Here is a 27359-nt window from a genome sequence, read left to right as displayed (position 1 = left end):
CACTTCTGATCACACTGAGCTCAAAACCATGAAGATAATGTCCTGGACTCAGGTAAGTCAGCACAACGGCGCGAGGGACAAAACTATACAAATGCCAGAGACAGAAAAGCAACCCTACATCTACTAAAAATGCCATAAACCCAGCATATTTCTGACTTTTCCTTACTACTTTACAACTTTTCTCTGCTCTTCTGCCAATGCAGAGGGCAGGCATCACCTGCAGTTGTCAATACAGAACAGAAGCTCTCACATTCCTATTTTCTCCTAGACCACATAACATCTCTCCTCCTTCCTACACCCAACTTTTGCATAGCTAAATTCTCTCTTTAATTCACATTTGGCTGTGTAACTCTGCTGTCCCAGTCATTCTATTCCAGTTGGTCTGTTTCTACCCTCAAGCAATAGGTGCTAGGTATGTTGTGCATCTTCTCTTAGCACATGTCCCGCCATGGTTCACATGAAGCATAACCAATCTGCTAACCCCTGGACAGCTGCTGGTTTTACAGGCTGTCATCACAAAGACTGCCTGTGTGCCTGCTTGTGGGATTTTGATTCTTTAGGAGCCCAGTTCAGTTCAGCTGCAAATTTAAGCATGGAATTGAAATGGCACAATTAAGAGAACCAGCTTCACTTAGTTTAGCTTCTCTTTGCAAACTAGCATTGGGGCTCATCTAACATCTTTAAATCCTGCATCTTTCACTTCTAACAGTTCCTGAAGGTTAATAAGGTGCATTTTCAGCAACAGATACTACAGAGTAAATGGATGCAACAAAGATCCTGAACTGCAAGCTTTCGTAAGAGAGGACAGCTTGTACCAGAACCTCTCCCTCTAAAACTGGTCTAGGAACTACTTCCTTACTGTGCATGTGTCAGTAGGATAGAAGCTGAGCAAGACAAAAATCAGTGAGAAAAATAACACAAAATCAGAAGAATGTGTGACATAAAAGTAAAAAAAGCTCCTGGGACATGGGCCTGAGAAAAGCCTTTTGAAATGTTACAGAGTACTACTGAAAACCACAATCCCTGTTCCTCTCTGTGCACTGGATGGAAAAAAAATCCCAACCAAACAAAAAAAAACACCAAAAACTTGCAGTACAATTTATAAACAAAAAACCAAGTTTCCACTAGAATTACACTCCATCTATTTCCCTCTGTCATAGGGCTGTCCACAAGAACTCAAGTTTCTGGCTTGCTGGGGAAAAGGTTAACATCTACGTGAAAAACACAACTTTTTCCTTGTCCTGCCACATACCAGTTTGCCAGTAAATATGTGGGACAAATACTTTGAAAAGCACCTACATACACCTTAAGCAGAAATCCAAGTTTTAAAAAGCAATAGCCTGACACTGAGAGAGCTATAAGAGTTAAAATTTTTCTCAAAGTTAAGCATACATTTTTCCATACAAGCAGCTGAATCATGGATATTTTAAAGAGTAGTTTATTAAGCACAACATAGCATATCTCCTACTCAGCTCTATAAAATGTGTCCAGTGCTGTACAAAGCATTAAAAAGCATTTAAATTGGGAACTTGCTGGCATCCACTGGCACAGCAGAATTGAGAGAACTAATCTAACAGCTGTCTTCAAACACAGCAGATTTATACTGTGAGTTTAGTCAGTAGCTGTAGTTACCTGACTTATACCAGAACACAAAATGAGTAGCGGTGGTCTCTGGACTAATGTAAGGGTGGCAACACCTGAAATACACACTCTCCTGACTCCAGGCTGCTGAAGTTAGTTGCACTGCTTCTTAGTGGAAGCATTCAATTTTGGTTAATACAAAAGTACAGTCAAAGAAAAAAGCCAAATAAAGGCTACATACAAGTCAGTTTATCAAGTATCTAGATACAGAATGGTTCTGTTTGTCTTTTGCATTGCTATAGCACTGAATTTGCAGGCAACACCCAGCAACTGAAAATTGGTGTGATTTAATAGTCCACCACTTTTTTTTGGTGGTATATGTTTATGTTTATTTTTTAAAGGGAAGAAGAGACAACATCAGAGAAGCAGTGGTATAAACATTAACCTTAGCTGTAAGGAAACTTAAATTCAAGTATGCATTCAAAAGTGCAATGCATGGGAATACTGCTAATTGGTTTTAGAATTCAAAATTGAAGCTCAGTGAATTCAAGGGGAAAACAGAGTTACAGGAATACCGCATGAATTTATGAATAACTGAGTAAATGAATTTCTAGAAAGGCTGGCAAAATTACCCTCAGTTACACCAAAACTTTGGGTTCATGCCAACAAAAGCTCTATGGCTTTCAACAGGAGTACTCAGGTGGGCAGAACTTCAGGTTTAGTTCTCACTTCAAAATGGGGTTTTCCTGTGGCCTATAAAAATACTGCACCTCTTACCATCTCTACTCTTCCTTACGTTAGAGCAGCCTGATGACTGTGTACATTCCAGGGCTGGAGGATGCAGAGATGTTACAGACTTGGAAGGCAACAGAGCAAACTTCTGTGGATGCCTCCTGTAAGGATGGAAACTGAAGATGTCAGAACCAGAAATCACTCTTTCCTCATATTCTGCCAATAGCGTAAGTTGAGTTTCTAAGAAGCTGTCCTTTTGTTTAAATATTTTTAAAGACTGCTATCAAGGACAACACTGAGGTAATATGAAAGCTGAGCCTGGCTTCTCCTCTCCACCTCCCATCCTCCAGGCCCCTCTCTCTGCAGTTTATTTGGCAGAAAGGCGTTGCACAGCATCATGGATCCAGCATTGCTACGAGAGTGTTCCTTAACGTAATTAATTTGCCAATGATACAAATCTCCAACTAGCATGTTAGTACTGCTGATGATTTATGAAATGCCAGAGATCATTCCCTCACCAGTGATAAGCTCTTTCAGTCTCATGGTTTTGTATGAAACTTCTTGCAATCGCTAAGACCATTCTCATCTCTGCATTGCTCCCAAACAGTGCAGAGCTAGAGAGCTACAGCAAGGATTTCTTCAATGAATTCCAGGTTATGTATACACACAAATAATATAGAGGGTCAGATTATGAATTCTTGCGTACTTTCATATGCAAAAAGCCCAGAGTTTGCTTTGGAACAGAGACAAGCCTTACTGGGCAAACACTCTGCATGGTTTGTTCTCCTCCCAGGATGCAAGTGCACACCAGCAACTGCAAAATTGGGGAGCATGTTTCCTTTTCTCAGCTGCTCACAATATTGCCCTTGGCACCCCAATGGCCCAAAATACATGAGTAGAGATTCCAAAAATAGCCTCAGAAGCTTCAGTAATTTTTCACATTTCTTGCGCAGATATGCCCTATGCCGTACAATGCATCTGAAACCCATAATATGTCCCCCACAAGGTACCCTAGTCCTAGCATCTTCTTGACCAGAAAACACTAGTGATACCAAACTGCCCTCAGTTATGACTTGATTAATTTGATCAATGACATACACGATACGTTTTTCTTCTTCAGGCAATATTTGCAGTCAGCTTGTGGTTTCCTTGTGTTTATTCAAATTTACACAGACTATCAGTTATTTTTACCTATGTGGAATAATCACAGATAGCTGAAAATATTTAAGATGCGAGATCTTCACTATGACCAGCCAAGAATCCTTATGGCTGCTTTTTACTGTTCAGACAAGTTAGCCCTTGCTTAACAAAATATATTTCAAAATTGGAATAGCAGGGATGTATAGGACAGTTTTGGAACTTTTCCTGAATCATATGGACTGGCAATAGCTACTAATTCCTATAAAAGTAGGCTGCTGCAAGAATGGCAGAATGCCATTTGAGCTTGTTTTTCAGTTGCCACCTTCCCACAAGTGTGCTGTGTTTCTGAAGGCTGTGGTTAGCTCTCTCCCTAGTGCATTATACTCCAATATGGGTGCGCTGAGGCATACTTGGAGCTCTATCCAGTTTCATTGTATATAAAAATAAGGCATTAATTTTTAAGCATTAATAAGCATGCCATCTATCAGTGTGTGCATGCCCAAGGTTAGCCAGGGGGATTTTCCACTAGCAGTGCCTCCAAAGTCAGATGTTTGAACCATCTTGTACGCCACAAACATGGGGTCATTCTGGGCCTGCCCTGCGTGCTTTCCTGGCACGGAAACAAGCCAACCTAGTCAGACTTCTACAGGTAAACAAGTGATTTTTATATTGTTTAAAAAAATGTTGTCAATCCTATCACTATTCCTCTATCCATTCCTCATGCACATTTACTTCACTGAAATATTTCAAAAAAATCCCATTCAGTAATGCCATGTATTTCTCTGCACTGTTACAAGCATGGCTTCTTCTCTAAGGTTCTCCAGATTACAACATTGCACTGAGATCATCTCAAATCACCTCCAAGTTACTATTCCAAGCCCACGAGAAGTACAAAACCTGAATTTAGAACCTTAATACAAAGAGAAGTAACAGGTAGGAGGACACAAGATTTAGGAACTCAGTAAGAAATCCAGCCCTTCCATTCATATCATAACTAAAAATGACAATCCAAAATTGAATTGCATATATACTGTCTAATAATTGTTGTGGCTTTCTTTTTACTTTAGCACAACTGATTAATGTGTATGTATTTACCACTAGGGCACTACCAGTTATAAAACAAGAGTTGTACATTTGACGGAACAGCAGTTTTAAACCTGCAGTTTGTTTTGTAAATCAGTGTAATTCTGGTTGCATTTAATAGGCAGGAGAAAGACAGAACTTTACATATACTTGTTTAAATGTACTTCTGTGCTCAGACAGGCCTCAGAGATTTGGTTGTTTCAACTCTACAGTACTGTCCACAAGCTGGTAAAGCCATTATTGCCACAGAAACCTCACAGGAGCAATAAAAACCCAACAACCCTAAAACCAAAACAACCTATCTTCATCTGCATGCCTACAGCCTTACTGAAAAATACCTATGTAGTCAAGCTACAATCAGCTCTTAACACTTACAGCAGTCTACGAGGCCAGAGATCACCTGTGAGTTAGACCCTGCATTACACTTTTAAAACTACTAAACATTTATTTTAACTCCAAATGGGCTCCACCTTGGTATTCTGCTTCCAGACTGCAATGAATTGTAACTTCAGTCACAGAAGTAAGGCTCTAGGACCAACACTGCTGCACTCCTGGAAGCAGAAATGTTTGAGCAAAGGTGAGGAGGGCAGGCAAGGGCAAAGTCCAAAGTAATTTTAAGCAGTTCAACTAAGTAGGGAAGGCTAATGGGAATCCATTTTAATTTATTACAGTCATCCCTAGTGAATAAAAGGACAACGTTTTTCTTCAGCAGCTTGATTACAAAGCAGTAAATCCCTCTGTGTATATAAAAGACCTATGAAAAGTATAGATCAAATGTCAAAAAAAGGTCTCTACTATATGTTGGATGCAGGAGAAAATATTAGAGTTGGGAACGTTTTTAGGTATTCAATCATTCTCATTTTAAAATATTTCCAACATATATTCACTATATAGGAACAGACACATGTATATAATTCTGCTATTCCCATCTACAAAGACACAAAGTAATGATGGTTTTGCAGCACACTTTTTTGGACCTTCTCTTTCCAAAAAAAAAACCACCTAAGAAACATGCTCTTGAACATAGAAACATGTCGTCTTTCCCTCTCTCCCCACAAGATTTTGACTCATGCTGGCAACATAAAGTTATGATGCTTCAGGTACTAGCGACAATCTCTACTTTATAGACCCTAGGCAGCAGTAAACAAGCAAACAAAGCACAGCTCGAGGTGACAATATACTTCAGCAGCATAAACATCTTAAAGTAAGAATTGTGCCAGAAAAGCATTTTCTCCAATTGCTGGCAGACTTTTTGTTCAGTGTATCAATTTCCTTTTCCCTGAACAGGTGGCAGTTCTGATACATCCATAGGCCCGCGTACAACCAGTAACTCTATTTCATTGCACTGGTCCAAGATAGGATTGAAAAACATTCAAAACAGTGAAAGTTGCAGCTACTCAGCCCCAGATTGATTGAAAAACATTCAAAACAGTGAAAGTTGCAGCTACTCAGCCCCAGATTCTCCTTTTAAAAAAAAAAAATTTTTTTTAGTCAGAAGCAGGATTTCTAGGCTTAGAAATAGAATGTTCAGCCATTAGGAATTATTGAGCTTTCCCAAAGCTGTGTAATTCAGAGGCAAAAAGGAAGTACTTGGTTTACTTTGTAACAAAATAATGACCTGGTCATGGCAATTTGTATCTTGTGTCCATGCTGGTTTTCCACATATTTTTCCCTGGTCATGACAAATAAATATTCTGAGGCAAGAGGCACTTTAGTTACACTACATACATACATACAGAGCGGGGCTGGGACCTCTACCTGCTGCTGGAATACAACAGCCACCAAATACTGTCTGAACCATAAAACACTTTTTTGTAAAGTCATTTCAGTAGTTTTGTTGACTCAAATTTTCAGGCACCTTGTCTTGGGTTGGCCTTTTGATGAGGAACATCAACCAGTCCTATAACTCTGGAAACCCTCAGGGTATAAATCCTAACAGCCCCCAGGGACTACTTAACAGGAGATGTTACAGGATGTCTTAGCACATGCTTGCAATAGCACAAGGGGCCTTTACAGAGGTCTGGGGACACGATCACATTACGAATAGCTCAGCCATAGGGCAGTAATGCTCCTTGTGAGCATTATTCACCTTTTCCAAAGCAAATGACAAAACACTTCTGCTGCTGGCACCTCTACTGAGTCACGCATACTTGCTTCATCAGACACTCACTACACTTTTCTATACAGCAGCAAAGTTGTATGCCACAGGCATAGTGTAATTTTTTAAGATGTTGAGTTTGTAACTTTCAATCCATTTAACATCAATAACGAACTTTATGGCAGTTTAGACAGGTTGATAGCAACTCTTGGCCAAAGTGTTTTCTAATGTTTGTGTTCTGTCTGCCCACAACACTTCCTGTCATTTCTACTGGCTACAATGTTCTTTTCTGCGGTTTTGCAGTGTCCCTCCCTGCTGTGGACTGTACAACAGTTGGGTTTCATATCATATATGGCTCTTTCATGCTCAGGGGGAGCAAGGGGGAGCAAGAACAGGGGATGGGACCCAAAGCTAAATAAATCAATGTTTCTTTGATCCTTTGGGATCAGGATGCTGTAAAAACACATGGTTATTAGAACTGTGAATTTATTGGTAAAGGAGTTGGTTACTGGCACTGTATTTCAGCATGAACTTACATTATGGTACTAAGTACAAAGCATTCATTCTGTTTGTGGCTACAAGAATTAATCTCTACCATGTGCAGAGAGGCTGTGTGATAATCTAACTGGGATTCCCGTTGGTAGTCCGGGCAAGCACTCATCAGCTGCAGGGCTTTCAACAATACACAACAAGCAACAGCTCCAAAAGCAAATGATGTAACTAACATCCCTCCAAACGCTACCAAGCAGGACTAGAGTGGTCTGCTTATTTCAGTGTTTTCATCCAAGTAGGTTGTCAAAAACCCAAAACTAAAAGGTGAGTTTCTCTCAAAACACTTCAAATGCTTAGCTTTGGACAGGATTCAATACCTAATGGACTTTGAATGAAACTGTATGTTTCTAATATCTTGCATTTGCCTCAATAGTAAGAAAAGGTCTGATCCTGATTATTAAAAATGAAAAAGTAATTTGAAATGTTTATGTGGATGGCAGCTTTATATGCAGCATAGAAATGCTCCAACTGCCTTTTCAATCCAGCTGGAACAAAGTTTTCATTTTTTCTTTTTTTCATGAAATTTCATTTATTATGAGCACTATGTCTTAGTGAGGCAGCTGTTGGCAGCAAGCTGTGAAATTAAAGTTGAGCTGGTTAGTATTAAAAGCCAAGATATAATACACTTTTGTCAGAGAGTTTTTCTTGTATATATGTAACCTATATTCAGTAATTAAAATAGCTAGTCAGTCAATCCTACCAACCCTCCTTGAAGGGAGAGTTAATGTTACTTTAAAATACAATTTCCAAATTGTACAAATTGCAACCAAAGAAACTGGGATTGCTATAGGTCATTTCAGTGAGGTCTTTAAGTAGCCAATGCACCAATGACTTCAGAAACCTAGAAACTTAGGATTCCTGATTCTCATGACTGTCCTACTAACATGACGTTAGATTTTGGGCAAGTCACTTCTGACAAGATCCCAAATAGGAATGAAATCAGTGTGTTACTATTATCCACTAAGGATGTCACACACAGCCTGTGCGTGAAGGAAATCATCCTGGGCTTCCTATGACTGTGGCAAGCACTCTTATCATTCAATACACAACCATGATTTTCTTCCAGCTTCTCTGGCTGTCTTAAAAGAAGGCTGCAGTAAACTTCACAACTTGCTCTGAACCTCCTCTGGAATGTGCTTAAGATGCACATTTCAAAAATACCTACCCAAAAGTGCCCTTGGGAACCAGGTGAAGGCACAAGACAGGACTTGGCACATGCTGTTGGAAGTCCAAGGCAGGTAAGGGTTGGTATTTTATGTATTAAATGCACAAATAAAAGAGGGAACATGAAAAAGTACATGAACTAAAGCATCAGGCTGATTAATCCTGAACAACTAAGTTGACTAGACCTTGCAAATTTAATTCTTTCCCAAATTGTTCTCTGGCAGTTCAGTTATCAAGGGCAATAGCAAAACTGTATCATCATCTATGGCAGGATTTGATTATCTTCAAATGATTGTAAAAATTCAAAGACCTTACTGCTGACCAAAGATGCAACCCTGTCCTCTCCCCAGCCCAGCCACAAGCTCCTGCAGACTCCTGCAGTGACACAAGTCTGTTTACAGCCAGACCAACAAACTGATTTTTTTTCTGGTTTTCTCCTCAGCTAGATCAGCAAGTTGATCCAGTTTGTAGCACATCTGATAGCACCAACACAGAGGAGGAGACAGGAACATGCAGCCAGGCTGAGGAGGCCACTTCTTTTGATGTCAACACAGCTCTCACTCAGCTTAATCCAATGTCGAACCCATACCTGCAACCTATCAGCACAACTGCCGTAAGGAGGGTCCTGCTGATCGCAGGGTGACTGTAGTTCTAATGCCAAGTAAGACAGTCTGCCCAAATTACTCCACTGCTTAGGTGACAGCTACCTGTACTTCCCTGTAAACACAGGATTACAATTAAATACTCCAATACAGTTGAAGTTGGCACCACTTTTACTATTTTAATGTTAACTAACAAACAGATTAATTTAACATGGCTTTGAGGACTATGCCCACCCCACTTAATCCATAAACTACACTCATGTGCAGACTTTGAGTCTGCAATTCTTACTTCTACTTTAAGTATTTGCAGCACTGTCCTATTTGCAGGGGTATCAAACTGCTTTGGGGGTTTACTTCATGTCATGCATACACCTTGGCAGCCATCTACTGCAGTTAAAAACAGAGCCAGAAAGCTCTACCAGATAACTAGAAAATTAAATAGCATTTAGGAATTGGTGGGAGATTGCTCACTGGTCTTTAGTATCAGTGAATATAGTGGCTGGCTACAGGGTACTTGTAAGCATTTTCAAGCAGAGGAAAGCTTGGCACGTTCTTTCCTCCATGCAATTCTTTTTCTGAAAAGCTTTTTAATGGATAAGCGTAAGATTTTACTCTTCTGAGATTACACTCATCGTTAAAGACAACTGGATCGTATCTCTTTTGTACAAAAAAAAAAAAATCTGACTTGTCGGTATCTAGAGAGTCAAAATCCTCAGATCAAAAATGCACTTAGTATGTCCATGAAAGATGAGAGCTGATGGCCACCAGTCCACAAGTATTGCCTTGAAATGCAAACTCACAGATTCACAGCAGTATAAAAATACAAAGCTGACAAGAAATTGGAATGACAATTTAAAAAATGTATGAATCATGCATACAACTAATTAAACATGAAAATTACCTTGACAGTCACTTACCTTCACCATTGTAAGTTAACATTCAGCAGAGCAAATGTGAACAGTGTATTTTGGACATTCACAATCTGGGAGAAATATTTCTTTTAAACTCATGTCAGGATAACACAGCTTCCTTTCCAAGGACTGATTATTTCAGACCTTCCTACCTGAAGTGAAAAATGCTTAAGACTGAACACAAGCCATAGCTGACAGCATTTAAATGAGCCTGGAAATCTTCAAATTTACAGTGTGAGGAACTGCTGTGTAACTTCTAGGCTAAGAGTTCACGGCAAAGCATACCTATATTCAGTCAACTCGCAAGTTAAAGTAGTCAGATTTTGGCAACCAAACACTGAGTTCCCTTTTGCATAAGTAATACTCCAACTTCTAAGCACTTCACTGTTCACTGTCAGGGGACCATCTGAAAAAATGCCTCCACAAGTCACATCCCAGGTATTTCTTCTTTACTAACATTTGATTTGTGGATTACAATCCAAACTGCACTTCCAAAGGTCACAAGAGTGTATCAACCATTTGAGGCACTACAAAAAAACCCATGACACAACTCAGGGCTTGATTTTCAGTGACTCTGAAAAAAGCCCAATATGCACTAATCTTTAAGAGTATATGCCAAGAATAATTACAGAATTTTAAGTTTCAGTGACAACAAGATAGCAGGTTCCATACTACTACTTCTGGTAGTGGTATCTGCATCAACACAGAGAGCATCCACTTGAGGAAGGAGAGAGAGCATGTGTTGGCACAACAAAACCCTTCCATTAAAGAGACATCTAGGCCATTAATAGTATGCCTGCTGGGGGAGGCTGCACCTCGCTAGATTGGGTTTCAAACCAAGTTCTGCATGAGGTGTTGAGCACAAGAGAATTGACTGCAAGCAGGACAACACAGGCCTGGTGGGTTTTGTTTACCATATAGTTAAAGGACCACTGAATGATTAATGAAAGACACAGTTTCTTTGCAGAGTGGCAGACAATATTTTGGGGCAAGACTTTGGCTTCTCAGGTTAAGCATAAAAATGGTTACATAGAGCTCTCTCCTGAGCTGACCGCCATTCAGATGACTTTTCTAACTTGCTTCCCAGGATAAAAGCATAGATGTAAGGCTCTCTTGAGAAGAAGGAAGAAGTCCAACAAAATGTTAGTTTGCCAGCAGAGCATCTGGCACATTAGTATCTGCAATAACACTAGCACCATGTAGTCATCTTCTCTTAAGACCTTGTTAGCAGCTACAGGCAAATCTTAGGCAAGATTCCTCCCAAAGTAAACCTACTTCCACTGAGAACAGCCATATCCTTTGCTCTTCTCAAAGTCTCCCCTCCATGCTCCAAGCTCTTCCTAGGCAGAGCTGCCATCACCATCAGGAATGGCAAGTGGCTCATATGGAACAGAACACAGATTTTCCTTTGTAGCATAAATCAGGTAGAAGAACAATGCCATACAAGCTTCAGGTTAACGGCTTGAAAAGCCCTGAAGCCCAACATTTGAAGGAAATTTTGAATGTTATTTAAGCCCTGGGTACATGATTAAAATCAGAGGATGGCCATCATTTGATGGCAAGACCATCTCACCTGTTTCTACACTCTTCATATGAATATTAATAGAACAGACACAAAAAACCCAAACATATAAAAAGACTTGGCCTCTGGAGAGACAGAGAGGAGGACAGGTCCCCTACAGTAGCCTTTCCCATCTTCAGAGCAGTTACAAAATTACAAGCAACTTAAAACCAAAAAAACTCTGAAGAAAACAGATCTAGCAAATATAAGATCTTGAACATGGAAAAACCATGCACCTAGTTCAGGTAGTCATTTAAAAGACTACACATTTCAACAGCCAGCATGTTACTATACAAGTGCTATTAGATTATTTTTTAAAAACTTCAGTCCTTAAACATCAGTAAAGAACAAATTCAATCTTCTGTGCAGATCACTTGTGCCCACAAGATGCCCAAATAGCCTTTTGGCATCAACTCGGAGACTTTTGAAAAGGTGCATCTTATTTTAGCTTTCAGTGACCAAGGACCACTCCTTATTAACAGACTTGTCTCTTACCTCAGGTGGGACACAGGATAAGCAAGGCTGACCTTCTGTGTCACCATTCCCCATCCTTCCCTGTTGTAAAATGCTCTAAAACCAGCAGCGATTCCCACAGGATGGGACGTGGAATCGCTCCAGTCTGATATGAATTGATAAAGTGCTGATTTTGTCATATTGGATCAAGCGTCTGTACCGCGGCGCTGGCGGGGGAGCTGCAGGGGCCCCTGTGAGGAGAGGTGAGGGGCTGCCCTGCGCCGCTTCCAGCCGGCTCCACAACAGGCCCGCAGCAGGACCCGGCTGAGCCCATCGGAGAAGCCAGCGGCGCCTCTGTGAAAGGGCAAAATTCAGCATGGCGGAAAGGACAAATGTGAGAGAAACAGCCCTGTAAGGCCTGCACCAAGGCCTGAGAGAAAGGCAGGAAGGAGGTGCTCCAGGTGCCAGAGCAGATTCTACTGGAGACCCCAGGCTGGAGCCAGTTCTCCTGACAGGAACTGCAGCCCACAGAGAGCTCACACTGGAGTAGGGGAGAAGCGTGAGGAGAAGGAAGGAGTGGTAGAGAGGAAATGTTACCTACTGACTGCAGGCCCCATTCCCCACCCGCCACACCGCTCTGGAGAAGGTAGAAGAACCGGGAATGAAGCAGCGAAGGTGAGCCTGGGAAAGGGGGTGGGCAGAGTTGTTTTAGTACTTGCCTTTGTTTCTCACCATCCAATGCTATTTTAAATGGCAATAAATTAATTTTCTCCAATTCGAGTCTATTTTGCTGTGATGGTAACTGGTAAGCAATCTCCCTGTCTCATCTTGACCCACGAGCTTTTTCATCTTATTTTCTCCTCCCCACCTGTTGAGGATGGGGAGTGGGAGACAAGCTGGCCACTGGCCAAGGTCAACCCACCACACATTAAAAAAAATTTCTAATTCACCTCAGTGCTCTAACTGAAGAATACACGAAAACTGAAAGAAACAGCAAAACCAATAAGTTTCTGATAGAACATAAAATCTTCCTTTTCTCCAACTAACCATAGAATGGTCAAGATTAAATCTTGCTCTCCAGCAAGAAACAGAACTGTGTTAACGTGGCCTAGAGTCTGCAGGACATGCCAGGGATTCGCCTGCTGCATAAACACTTTTAGAAAGAAGTTGTCACACGTGCTGTTTCTAACACGTACATTTCTTTGGTGCAGTACTAACTACTTCTTCCCAAATCTCTAACATCACTGCAGTCCTAACATTGAATCATTTCTTCTGTCAGATATCTACAGCTAACACAATTCCTGAACGACTTTTTGGGTTGTTCTAAAAAGTAGGGGAAGAGCAAACCAGAAATCCCTCAAGAAGCTAGATTGCTGCTGCTGCTGCAGGGCCACGGGATAGTGATACCTGCTCCACCCGAGAGCATCCACTCCTGCAGCAGAAGCCAGACCAGCTGCTGCAATTCTTGCACCAGTAAAGTGGACAACAGAGGCTGTTTGCAGATATTCTGCTGCCACAGGCTGACACTTTGCTGCCATTGCCCATCACCTACTTCACATTTCTGAAGTTGGTTATAAGCCTTCTATCCAATATTCACGTTCACGTTTTACTGTGCCTACTCACATACGACACGAGTGCAGGATCAGTTTCTTACGGGAGGGAGACTGAAATCCTCATTCCACTCCCTCCTGGTATTGTGATGGCTCATGCTCCCCCTTCTTATACTGAGCTGTTGTGAAACCGCAGTACTGGAAGGGCAGGAGCAGAGTCAAAGTTTTGTTACTGCAGCAAAAGGCAAAGTGATGACACTACGCAAGCATCTGGACACTGGAATAGCTCTCTGCTGGGAAAAATGACTTGTCAAGATATTGATGTGGCAGAGACACCATAATCTTTGTTGGCAGGTTTGAGCTGTCAGTAGCTGCAGATATTCTCTAGCAGCATTTTCAACTGAACCATAAGTCTTGGACCCAATTCACTTAACATTGTGATAAAGTACAAAAGCCATCAGTAAGCAGAGTGTGACTTTTTTTCAACAATACAGTTTCTCCTCAAACAATTACCAGGATGCAGTACGTGCAGTTTGGAGGAGAACTGAGCGTCAGCCTGGGTATTACTGCATGTCAGAGCTCCTCCTCTGGAGTCGTATCGAGTGACTTTCCTCCTCGAACATGTCCTAATGAATTCCACTGAAGCCTGCAGGTAAAATCCTTCCCCAACCATTTTGCCCTGATTGATAGCTTCAGAGCCTTCCTTCGCACCGCTTCGGCTGCTTTCCAGACCTTTATTTTTCTCCTTTTTTAAGTGTCTGCAACAGGAAGTTACACTCGGTTTTTTCACTGTACGTTTCTCTTAAAACTGACATCTTTGCATTGTAATGAAGGAACCCTTGGGTATTAGTGACAAATTAGTCACCAGCTAAAGAATATTTTCTTTTCATTTCTATACCAGGTGGAAGATATTAAAATCTCTAGAGGAATTTCCCCTACTCTGCTACAATAAATCATCACACAATTTTCTTTTAAAGTGACTTAATTTTTCTACCTTTAAACTTCACCAGAAATGAAGAATCCCACAACTGTGTTAATGTAAGATTAAAATAGTCTTGTGAACTTGATAAGGGAGACATTATCATAAAGAACATTTATTTAATTTTATTTTGAAAATTAATGTGATTTTACTTTTACATTTTAAATGTTATTTTTTAAATAAGGAATTATTCCCTTCTGAGGCCAAAAAAACTCATGTACCTACCATAGAAGTATCACCTTCAAAAAGTTAGCAAAAAAATCTTTTCCCTTCTTTGTTTAATTGTCTGACTTAATAGGGAACAGAATTTTAAAAATCTACAGAAGATACCACACAGTCTGGAAGAAAAGGTGAAGTCTTGCACTGACTATTCTTTGTTGAAGAATTTGTAAAGTAGCAGCCAAAGTAGAACAAAAAAAAACCACAAAAAAACCCAAAACACTTAGCTAGTTTGCAAAGGCACAGGTCATTGAAATACAGCAAAACATTCTGTGAAGGCAGAGCTTTGCCTTTTTTCTTTTTTTTTTCTATTAAGCGGTCAGTAATATTTCAGTAGTAATACGTTATTAAAAAGTTGATACTCGAAATGTTAACTTCACAACTATGTAGACTGCACATCTTTTCAGTGGGGTTTTCTACTAAGACAGGTAAACTTCTATAGTTTATAATTAATACTAAATACTACACAAGTGGCTTATGGCTTCTGATTAAATGGCTTCACATACAATTATGTGCTCTTAATCACCAATTAAGTCAATTTTCCATGTTTATAATAGGTACATTAAGTAACCGAGGCAGTGAAAGAGTTCATTTTACAACTGAAAGTAACACCAGGACCAAGACAGAAATTTAAGAGTCCTGCCCCACCATCAAAGGGGGGGCAGGGGGGTGTCCATCAATAAATACAGCACATGAAGTCTACATGCAATTGTTTCTTCCTCTATATGCCAAGGAAAAAATGAGGAGCGGAAGATCAATTAAAAAGCAGAAATGTAAAACCAAAGCATTAAACACTACTAGATATTTAAGATCCCACAGTGCTTCTTACAAGCACAGTGCATCACTCCCCCGCTTCTCCCAGGGGAGTTCCAGCTCCGATAATTACTTTCTGTCTGCTCACAAAGTTCAAGTTCAAAACAATATTCATTTTCCACTTCCTGTCCTAAACCAGGGCACAATGCTTCTATGCATCGTTAAGCAATGATCACACTCCACCACAGATACAGTTAAACCGCTGTTTGATTGAATAATCCTGATTTGTGGCAGGGGGGACTGGGGAAGGAGAAGCACTGGGCTTTAAGAAGGAAAGAGCCAGGCTCCCAGTATCAATGCATCTGACTTCTAGCAGCAGCATCCTTTATTACTTTCAATTCCAAATCAAGCATTTGTCTCCACCCCCTCCTACTACTTTGCAGGGGGGCATAAGTGGTGTTTCAAAACTAATCTGGCCCAGAAGTTTTGCTGGATCTCAAATATTCTACAGAAGACTCAGTTTGTTTCTCTAGTCCCCCTCCCCATCTATGTGTCTTCCCTAAATTATATTCATCTGCTGCAGTGAACAGGAAAGATGGTTGCCAAACAAACAAAATTAAATCATATGTAATAGGCAGAATATGCCTTCTTCGAAACCACAACTTAAAATTTTCAGGTGCAGAGATACTGAAGAGGGCAAAGTCATTTTAAGGAGAGACAGCAAAGGTCTGTCAAAATTTTCATACAGAAGATATCTTACATTGCCTTGTACAGGGTCACACACATTTACAGCATTGCTGAACGATTACATATTTTAGGTCAGAGACCTGAGCTTGCTTCTTATTCAGAGAGAATTGAATTTTATTAAAAACAAGATTCCTCTAAGGTAGGTATTTACACAACAGGCTACCAAGGCTTCACAGAATTAGAATCTTGATGATTTTATTTCAATAAATAAAAAGAAAATTGGTGCCTGCCTTATTTTCCTGCTACGCACCTAACTCCGCCAACACACTTAAAGGGTATTAGGTCAGGGGAGACATTATACCAAGTACCAAGTCATATCACTGCAAAGGTCTTTCGTTGCAGGAGGCTACAACCACTGTTACCGCAGGGGCTGTGGTACCTCCCTCTCAGGGACCTGTACTGGCTTCTCACCCGACTCGGATTTCTTAGCTTTTGCTAACTGCTGCTGAAAACCTTTACCAAGTTGCAAATAAGGCCTATGAGCGTGGATAGCACAGAAAGATGGCGATTCCTGTTCCCGTATTGCAAGGCTCAGGCACTGAAGAAGTCAACTGGACTTGCACGGACAGCAGTTATGTTGCGATTTTTATTTTTTAAAACACACTTGTGCAACAAGCACAGAAGATTTAAAACTGCTCCCTCTCAATAAGGGGCCAACCCTTATTCGAGTGAAACGATTGGGAGCTGCAGCGGCAGCAGGACTGGATCTAATACATTTACCCATAGTTAAACACAAGGGAGGAGAAAATGTATCTATTTTGCTACAAGCATTAAGGCTGACTTAATCCTAACTCTGCATCTCAGTGGAGTAGATCAACATACCACTTACCAAGCATAAGCTAGCAAAAAACATGCCTATTAAGAAAAGGGAAAATTTAGACATAGCCAATATAACATTCAAAAGTTTTACTTACAAAAGTGTCAGGTTTCACAAAAATGATGCTTTAGTTTGTTAAAGGGTGGAAAAACAATCTCTCTTTTTCAAATAAAAAGTATTGCTCAATTCTAAACAAGATTTTGAGCTGTTTCAGCCACAGAAATGGGAAAAAATAATAAATGTGCATAGTTCACAAAACTGAATACACATTGTCAACAGTTACTGAAAGTAAAGTATTTTGTAAATACATGTTGACTTGACATGCAATCAAAGAATTGTCAGATAGTTACAATTAAACTCTAAAGATGGTAATTTAGCACAGAGGAGCAGTCGCAAGAGGAATCAAAACTGGTGATACAGATCTATACTCAAAACTGATCAAAGTTATTTCAAAGTAGCTGTAGAACAATTACACAGAAAAAAGCTGAATCAAATGTGTCATCAAAAGACACAATTCGCAATAGATGCAAAACTTGCCTTTAAGACAGCTGATGAGCCTCTCCGCATGGCGCGCAGACTAAGTTGTAAATAACTGGGGCCCCCAGATTGCTTTGCTTACTCAACCTATTTAAAAAAAACAAAAAAATATTCAGATGCCTGCCCCACTTTCCCCTCACTGTTTCTTGTGGGTGCCTGAGTAATCTTAGAGGCATTTCCAGTTTTTAAGGCATTTGCTGAGTTTAAGAAATTTTCCCCACGTCCCCTTGTCTTTGTTTGGAAGTACCAGGCTTTCCTGCTCCAGTTGAGTTTCCCTGTGAAGTCTGCCCTTTCCAGCCTGGAAAGAAGCGTCAACTCTCTGTGGGTTAACTAGTTACTATCTGGGCTGACTAGCATTAAATCGGACTTTTTATTTAGGATTTTTATTTATTTATTTAGCTGGGCTGTTTTCCTTCTCGAAAGCAGAGATGGCAAGTGAGAATTTCTGCACCACGAGACTGAATGCCTAGAGTTAGGCACCAAACACCATAAAATTACCCATCATCTTAAACCTTTCTCCACATCTAAGAAGGGGCAATTAAATCTGGACCTTCTTTAATTACTGCAGCCAAGAAAAGTAGGAGCCCACTGCCAGGAACAGGCAGCAGAGAGAAGCCCTGTGTGCAAAGTGACTTGGCTCTGGCCAGGCTTGCAGTCTGTAGCACTGGTTTATTTAAAAACATTTCCAAAGAAGTCTATTATTGTTGAAATAATTCAAGACTTCCATTTCCCTGAATTATTAAGTGGTGTTCCAGCAAAGGCAAGTTCAGGTTCTACGGTGCATCAATTTCCTCTCCAAAAAGCAGAGGGGAGATGAACGACACCGGCATTTCATGCAGCACTCACGCAAAGACACGGACGTGAAGAAATCTCAGGTTTGTAACCAAATACTTTAAACCTTCATTTCCTTAAGAGGAAACCAGCTGGGAATATGTTAGAAATGGGCTATCATCAAGGAAGTTTCTAACATCTGAAAAACAAACTTCAATCAATTTCTACCAATCTCTGTCCATCAATAACAAACCCTTCACCTGCTTTTCAAATTGGTAAGGCCCAAATCATATCCAGGCTCTCCCGGCCTCAATCCCATTTTCACTCTTTGTATTCAAACCTGGCAGCAACAACAAAAAAAACCCCAGCAGTCTTTCAAACAACAAAATCCCACACCCCAACGAAACGCACACTCTGCTTCTACAAAAAAATGTCAGTCAACAAATAGGCACAAATTTCACAATGGCTGAGGTCATTCCCTTTAAGTCATTAGGGTTTGTGGGCGAGTTTTCCTGGTGGTTTTAACATTGGTTTCTGTGATTGCAGTTATGCTTATTTATGCATTTAAGGCGTATGATCTAATACACTTAGGTTTAACTACTTCATTCTTTTGACATTCTTTCCAAATTATAAAAAGGATTCTTGGTGTTTTCACTGCCTTGGTAAAGAAACAAAATTGCTGTCCACATAATTTCTTAAAAATACAGAACAGAGTAAGTACTTGTTGAAAATAACTCAAAGAAAAAAACCCTATGCCAGACATATCCATCCCCCCTTCCCCCCCCCCCCCCCCCGCAACATAACACTTATTTTTGTTCTCTCACTACCCTTCTGAGGGAACCTACTATTTTTTAGGAATAGATGTTTTGCTGGCTTTTTAAAAACAATATCCAGGCCCTCAGTGTACTTCAGTTACAACTTATAATCAACACAGAAGTTCAGTTTATTTTTTTTAAATCCCTTCTATTTTTACTGTTACACTTTCAAAAAACTGCACATTTGCGGTATGCTTCATTCACATTGCATCTTCCACAGACACTTTGATGTCTACAATAATGTGCATTTTATTCAATGCCTTTTGGTTATTATCTACCAGGGGTCTTTGCTCGATAAAAATCATAGAAGTCAATTTTCTATTATTTTTTTTTTTCCTAACGAAAATTTAAATTATCTTCTCCCTCCAAGGCAAAAAAAGCCCAAACAGCCCCCACCATCCAAATCAGGCTGGAGAAATTCACCAACCTGTCAGAAACGTTAAGAAGCATTTTCAAGAAGCTCAAACAAAAAATGAAATTGCGTATACATGTGTGTGTGCACATCTCTCCCTCAACACCGTGTGCAGTGCATGGCTATTAGCTTGTATACATAAATCATATTAAAACATTTTAAGTAACCTTTTCAAACTTGAGGCCATGGTTACTTCTATACAAGGTATTTCCAGTGTCCCTGATCAAGTTTCATATATCCAAGCACGTTTCTAGTGAACAGGAGAAAGAGCGGACAGCACCCTGCAAGCTTTGTCCAGACAGAAGGGCCCGTTCCTGCTCCGTCCCCTGCAGACGGAGGTGCCACTCTCCTCTCGAGTCTCAGCTCAGCATCACCACCAGATACAGCTGTTTCGAGTCTGACTGTGGCCCAGCCAGACTGACAAAACATTATTCACTGGCACAGAAAATGGGCCGAACTTCCCAAGCCATCGGACCCCCATCTCCCCAGTTCTGTAAAATACCGTGATTTACAGCCACGCACTTTGTGGGCACCACAACATCGCGGGCTCCCCTCTCCGCTGCTGCTCCTCCCTTTCCAAGCCGCTTTTTCTAATCAAACCCCAACTAAAACAATCCTCCACAAATTACAACAAACCTTCCTTAAAATTCCCCATAAACCTTACCGCAACCCTGCAGCAGACTTCTGGCTTTCCACAGAGCCTCTGTACATAAACACAAGGGAAAATACCTTAGCACGGCACTAATGAAGTATTTCCCGGACACAGCAGAGGTGACAAACAGAGTAAGAGCAAAGCCAAGATGCCATCTCGACTTCAGACAAACAACCTCTTCTGACCTCTGGCAGCTCCCACACACTATTAAACAAAAAAAGTATTCTCTCCATGTTAATGAACCATGTACAATCTAACAGATAACACTGATGTTAAATAAACATGTTTATATGTGACTCCTAATGCTAGGACTTAAGCAGCTGCAGACAAATAATTTTAAATGGGAAGGATTACGCCCATGTAATCTTTCTCCTCTCGTTTCACACACCTGTGAAATAATTCAAATACGTAATTAAAGCCCAAGTAGAATGACTGAGTGAAGAGAGGTTTGACTATTTTTAATTAAAAATTCACTGTGTGACACACTCACTGGAACCATCTATGCAGTGACCACTATTTTGGATCCAATTTTCCCCTCACACCTCTTGCAGCTGTAAATCGAGAGCAACTGAACAGCTTGCTGAAGAAAGGAACTGGATTGGGTTCTGTATGCCGTGATCAAAAAAATATTTTGCAAGATGACTGCAAATTCCTAAATCCTTATTCCCGCTATCTTGTCCCTCCTGCTTCAATACTCTGGTAGCACCAAATCTACCTGCAAACAGCAACACCTCCAGGCCCCAAATGACCCAAGATGAGCAATTATTTGCATCCTAATTGAGGGGCTTATCTTCACCTGATTAAAACAAGGTATTTGTTAAACATCATTACTTGAGTTAAAATCTGCAAATAAAGATGAAGTATTGTTTTAAGAATTAGACTGCCACGAACAATTGTTTTCCGATGAGACCTCTTAACAAACAGTCCCAACCAGGACTGTCTTTCTGGCTTTTCAGTAGAAAAGGGAGGGAAAGAAATTTGCCGAGTTCTACCTGTTCATATCAAAGAGGGTATTATGCCAAGAGGTTTGAGTAGTTACACCTTTTTTTCTTTTTCTTTTTTTTTTTTTGTAGTAGATACACACTCAAAAAAAATAAAATCTTGGACATTTTACTAAATTAAGCCACTGAAAAGGAAGATGTATCTAAAACCTGAATGGCTTTACTTTTGTGTATGCCATTGTTTATAACTCTGAACATATTTTTTGTTCCTTCTTGGTAAAACTGTTTTTCTGTCCCATGTAGTACAAGGTGAAATGTAATGAAAAGAACCCGACTGTTAATCCAGGAGACTACACCATGTACTAATCAAGTTTATATTACTATTGCTGTGAATAATGCACATACATACAGTAACTATACATTGGAAATGGCAGTACAAGATTTCCCTACTTGATCTACCAATTGACCCCTCCAATTATGGGATATATTTAAAATCTTCATATTAAAACTGCAGCGTTCCATGGTTTATGAAAAGGACTTGAATTTGCAACTTCATTTAACAGTTCATCCTTAATAAAAGTTACCCCAGCCTGGCAAAATTAATTCAAAAATATTTTCTTAGCATTCTAAGAACTTGTGCTAGTTTTCACAAAATTTTAAAAGCATTTTTCACTGCACAAGTAATCTTAACAATCATTTCCACAGATTAAGTCTAACAACCTGTGAATTTATTGCAGAAGGAATTTACTGCAAGGAATAATTAGTCTTCAGCACTGTTCCTGCTTGTTCTCCAGTCGAAGACACCTTAAAACCATCTGGTTGCTGCACAATTTGGCACAGAAGAAACAAATCTTACTGAAGAGAATTATAGCTGATTTTGAAATAGCTGTTTTACTACTACACATCATAAATAACAGTTGGGAAGACAGCAGAAAATTACTAACTTCTTTAATTGTTTTCTTTGTCAGCAGCGTGTACACATACACACTGACATACAAATACAGCCACGCCGACTTTCAGTACGATGCCTTACAGGCTTGAAGTTAAACACGCAACTAATTTTTGCAGGGTTAATAGTTAAATTATTACATTTTGAGAAAAATCTAGCATATCGACCAGCTAAGCACACCACAGTAACACACAAGATTCTTTAAGTGATATTCTGAGATCGAGTTCTTCGTATGAATACCTAAGTTTAATTCCTTTGTATAATCAGGGCGTATCCGCACACATCACGTAGTTGAATATGGGACTTAGTGTTGGAGGGGGAATTATCAGCAACATTTTTATTTCTCCCTAATGAAGCTTTTCTAATGAAATTTAAGACTGCCAAGTTGTGCGATATTTGAAACAGGAGCCCATTTCAAACATTTCAACCAAATAATGGTGATAAGATTAGTGAGTCATGGGAATCAAGCCACTATATAGTATTTTAAAAGAAAATGAGCTGAGGGGAGCAAGCTAAACAAAGCAAAACAAATCGATGAGCCTAAAACCAAAAAGATTACACTGCTTGTTATTTAGCCAAACGTTTTGACCTGTTGGTGGGGGAGTACAAGAGGCACGAGGACAGCGTGGACAATTTGACTAAATAACTTCACAATTTAATTTTGCACCACACATTAAGATTTACTTTTTTTTAAATAGATGTAAGGTTGAATAATTAAATCAAGTTATCAGCTGCTGTGCCATTTCAAATGAATTTTCAAAACACGCTTAAAAAGTTTCTGGAATGTTTCCAAAGCTGTGAGCACTGATTATTTTCAAGGCATTTGTACTGCAAGTCTTTCCTACTTGCATGTGTAACATCTGAGGCCACATGATGCCTTGAATTTCAAAGCAGAAATAAAAATTCAGCTTTGTTTAAGAAAATAAATGGTTTATTCATGTCAGAAAAGATGAGGAGAAAAAAAGTTATCCTATATGTGGCAACAAGTAACACAAAACAATGCAACACTAAACGTATGAAATTATCTAAGAAACATTAGTTTAGACATAGAACAACTAGTTTAAATATATGCCATCTTTTGGGGACCAGACCGCCCTAATACACACAGATGTAGGCAGGCAGAAAGAATTTAGGCATGCTTTCTCAACGTGTTTGTGTGGGAAACCCTTCTAGGGATGGCATTACAGCGGTAAGAAATTCTTAGTAAATTAGTAAGGTCCACGAGAAAGATTAAACAATAAACCATTCCTGCCATTGCCTTTAACAGCGTTAAGGGATGTGTGAATGTGATACTACACCGAACAAAATTTCTGTTAATAAACTTGATGTAGACCAACCAGCTGTTTATTGGTTAACCGTACGTCTTTTAACAATTACAGCTTTATACAACAGAATATATCATTATTTGAGATGTCTGAAAAACAGTAGTTGCACCCCATGAATAATTTCCTTTAGAGGCCATTCGCTGGGCTCAAGCATAATTTAACACTCAAAAAAGTTTACTTAAACTGCATAAACCACAGTACAAGTTTTCCTCGTACGAGCAACCGCAAAAAAAAAAAAAAACCAACAAACCAACAACAACAAAAAAAAACCCAACAGCATTAAGACATTTTATTTAAACGCACGCTTCAGTTCTTAAAATAATTACTAAACGAAGCTGGTTTTACGGTAAAATCCAGCGCTACGCTGCGCATCGACTCACTACCTCGGCGAAGTCTCGGTCGCAACTCCGCAGGCAGGACCCCAAGGCGCTGCCGCGCTTCCCGCCGCGGAAGGCTCCGCTCCGCGCCCGCGGAGGGCGGCTCACCGCGCTCCCCCCCCCCCCCCCCGACGGGTTTCGGGGCGAGCGCCTCGCTCCGCTCCGCGCACCGCCCGGCGCGCAACACGCGGAGGCGGTTTCACACTTCGGGCTGTGCCGCCGGCACCGCGAGGCCCCCCCTCCGCGGGGAGAAGCTCCCCCTTCCGCGGCCGGACCCCCCACCCCCCCCCCGCCCGCCCATACTCACCAGAGGTGCAGCGCGGAGCCGCAGCGCTGCGGAGTGTGCGCGCCCGCTGCGGGCGCAGTGAGCATGTGCGAGGCAGGCGCGCATGCCCGCGGAAGGGAGCGGAGCGGGGCGGCGGCTCCGCACCCCGCGCTGCGCCCGTAGGCGCGCCCACCCCCCCCCGCCCCCCCAACCACCTACCTCCCCCCCCCCCCACCCCACCCACCCCCTCCCTTCCCTCCCCTCCCCTCCCCGCCGCGCCTCGCCTCCCGCCGGAGCCCGCAGGGTGCGGTGCGGAGCGGTGCGGTGCGCCCCGCCGGCACACGCAGCGCGAAGGACGGCGCGGGGATTTTTTAATCGCTTCATCTGACCTGTTGCTTTCCCCGGTAGCGAGGCCGGAACACCCGGCCCCTCCGCCCACCCCCCTTCCTCCGCCAACCCACGGCAGCCTGTCACCGGGACCGCCGGCCCCTAACGCACCTACCGCAGGCGTGGGGCCGCGGCGTGTCCCAGCGCCCGCACGGCTGGGCTGCCCGCGGCGCGGTGCCGGGGCGGAGGAGGAGCCTCCCGCGGCTCCCGCACGCCGCGGGGCCCGGCCGGAGCGCGGGGACGCCCTGGCAGCCCCTCTGCTTTGTCACAGACCTGCCCCGTGCCACCCTCCGCCGCTGCTTTGCCTTGGGGGGGGGTGGGTGGCGGGGAGAGCCGTCCCGGCCGCTTCCCCCGCGGTTTCTAACAAAAGCCGGCCGGTATTTTCGCCGACAGCAGGTACTCTCCCAAGGCGCTTTTTTTGCTAGGGTTTTACCGTTGTCGGTGCCCTCGGCGTACATTTAGCTGCAAGTTTTTGAAAGAGATTCGTGGTGTGAAACTTGGGACGCTCCGGTACCGCCTTCCGCTTCCGTGAAAATAATCATTCTCGCTGCAGTCCTTGTGTTAGTGATCTCTAGTGACAATTTTTCAATACCGACTTAATGGCTTTTGTGGACGTCTGGTTTTCTTACGCACGCCGTGCCACAGAGCTGTAGGTCCCGCAGACCTGCAGAAATAGCTGCGCTCGCACGAGCCACCCTTCTGCGCTCGCAGACACAGAGCATCACGCAGCTTCTGGCTCCCCAGAGGGTGAAAGCCCCCCGAGCGGTCTTGCTTCTACCTCTGATCTCCTCAAGGGAACCGGAATGGATTTGTGGCCACACAGAGCTGCTGCCCCATCTCCCGCGTCAGCGCAAAAGCAGAGGCTGTCTCCGGCCCGCGCACCTTCAGGGGCACTTCTGCTCCTGCCTGATGTGATGGGCGCCTCTGTCAGCTGCATCCTTCTCCGCACGCCCGAGAGAGGGGCGACAGGCACCTCAGGAGGGCTTATGCTGGGACATGGGGCTGGGGCCTCCCACCGCATGCACCCTCCGCGCGTCCCCTTGCGCTGTACACCCCGCGCACAGCTTCGCCTCGCCCGTGCCGGCCTCGTCCCCGCACACGGCACAGGTACCACACAGCTGCCCCTTCCCACCGGCATACCTGCTCGCTGGGGATGCAGCCCGGCCACAGCAGCATTGGGGCGTTTGGTTTCCGCACGCCCGCTCTTCCTCTTTATTCCCCCCCCTTCTCACCAGTCTGAGGCAGGCTGCCGCTCCCCAGTTCTGTCTCTCCAGCACTGGGGAGGCATCGGAGGAGACCTGCGAGTCCTCACCCCGACGGCTTTTATTACACCTAGCCCTTTCCTCAGGAAGGAGATATCCCATGAACCGCAGTGGAAAAGCCAAAGGAGCACAAAGGGTGTTGAGTTCAGGGTTTGAACAAGCTGCAGCCCACTCATGGATTTAACTCAAAATTTTGACAATGGAACAAAAACATCATTGCAACGAGACAGCTGTTTTTACTATCAAAATCTCTCAGATCAGTTCGACTGCAAAGTGTGTTCCTACGATCCAAAGGAGACAAAGCTCCCAGCATCAGTTCGGAGCTGGCAGGCTTCCTAGCATGAGCTACCTCCCGCCGGCCTAGAAAAAACGAAGCTCTTTCAGTTGTTATTCCCCATCAGTTCTCAGCACTAACCCCCCTGATTTCCCCATGGATTATCTGCAGTTCTGAGTTTACACCGCTCTCACATTAAACTTGGAGAGATTGCTGGTTTGGGGGACTTCCTTGCTGCCTTTCTCACCCATAATCGTGGTTCTGGTGAGGAGTCTCTGAAGTACAAGAAAGCCTTTAGATCTGTCTTGAAAAAAAATCTTTTCCTTTCCCCTGCTGCCCTGCCCAAAAAAATGATTGCCACATTAGCTCCTTCTGAAGCTGGTCTTAACAAGTAAGTTCATATATACTAATCATCTAAAAATGCCTTGCGTGCAAAATTCACTTGACCCCCGATTTCACAACATATTTGAATATATGCTTAGCTTTATGCATGTGAATAGTGCTACAACAATCAATACAATTATTTACTTAAGTGCTTAAAGCCAGGCAGGTATTTAAGAATTAGTATTGTTTTGTGGTAATGCCACAGAAAGCCAGTCAGAGACCAGGACCTCATTGTTTGTACAGCACCCTGCACACAAAAAGACACTCCTTGTCCCTTTCAGTATAAGTAATTTTTGTCAGTTGTGAATTGGTGCCAGAAACACCTTTCTTGAGCTGGTGGGTAAACATTATTTGTCTACTCTAATATCCTTTCTGTTTACTAAAAACATTGTATGCAATATTTAGAAAAGTAGATAAGGGCACAGTGGGAAAAGGGTGCAAAGCGGAAGATAAAGGATATTTTTCAATTAGGAACTTTAAGTATTTTCATCATTGTTAGTATCCAGCGAAATACCTGTGGAACTTAAAAGCTATTTAGAAAGGCAAGGGAACAAAATGGTTTCTGCCCCATAGATGAGACTATGGGTTGGGGTGCGCAGGTCATACAGCTGCATGGGGTACCAGGCTACAAGACAAGAGAGTAGGAGCAAGTCCTAGTAGTTGGCTCAATAAAAGTCTTCATTTCATCAAGCTGGACCGTCGTCAGCCTTATAGTGCCAGGGATTTCTCAGTGGTAGAATTTTTTTTCTTTGGTCAAAGATAAGCCAGGTTTAGAGGGGGCTTTGCTTGACTCGTTACCCTGTGCTTATTCCCATGTACCATAAACTCAAAGAATAAAGGGAAACTCTGCAGAAAGCTTCACATATTCACCAAATGGAAATGCTCCCAGTCACCTGGCTAGGTGACGGTGTCCTGGACAGGCGGAGGAGCTTATGGTCCCCTTCTTCGGGCACCCGGGGGACCTAAGCAGCCAGCCCATACCCTATCCTTAGGGCACATGGGAAGCCACCTTCTGCCGGAGAGCTTATTCCGTAATGTGGGAGAGCCTACAGCTACACCTCAGCTT

At 42.2% G+C, this 27359-nt stretch overlaps 1 protein-coding gene across 8 annotated transcripts in view; it reads right to left on the bottom strand.

The window, feature by feature from the left end:
- Window positions 1-25591, bottom strand: part of EYA2 (EYA transcriptional coactivator and phosphatase 2) — a 104899-nt gene extending 79308 nt beyond the window's left edge. For 2 of the 8 annotated variants that reach the window (XM_049817106.1, XM_049817107.1), the window contains exon 1: window positions 24029-24149. In XM_049817106.1, coding sequence (XP_049673063.1) covers window positions 24029-24093 — 65 coding nt within the window. In that variant the 5' untranslated portion in view covers window positions 24094-24149. Of the gene's footprint in view, window positions 1-2358; window positions 2475-24028; window positions 24150-24484; window positions 24573-24806; window positions 24997-25513 lie in introns of those variants that run through there. The other 6 variants (XM_049817110.1, XM_049817109.1, XM_049817108.1 and 3 more) reach the window with 6 other exon arrangements.
- Window positions 25592-27359: the final 1768 nt, after the last annotated feature.

The sequence above is a fragment of the Accipiter gentilis genome, chromosome 14 (genome assembly GCF_929443795.1).
Source record: "Accipiter gentilis chromosome 14, bAccGen1.1, whole genome shotgun sequence".
In the NCBI taxonomy this organism is placed as follows: Eukaryota; Metazoa; Chordata; class Aves; order Accipitriformes; family Accipitridae; genus Astur; species Astur gentilis.
Note: the sequence above shows the minus strand (reverse complement) of the source record. Positions and strands in the feature narration are given on the sequence as shown.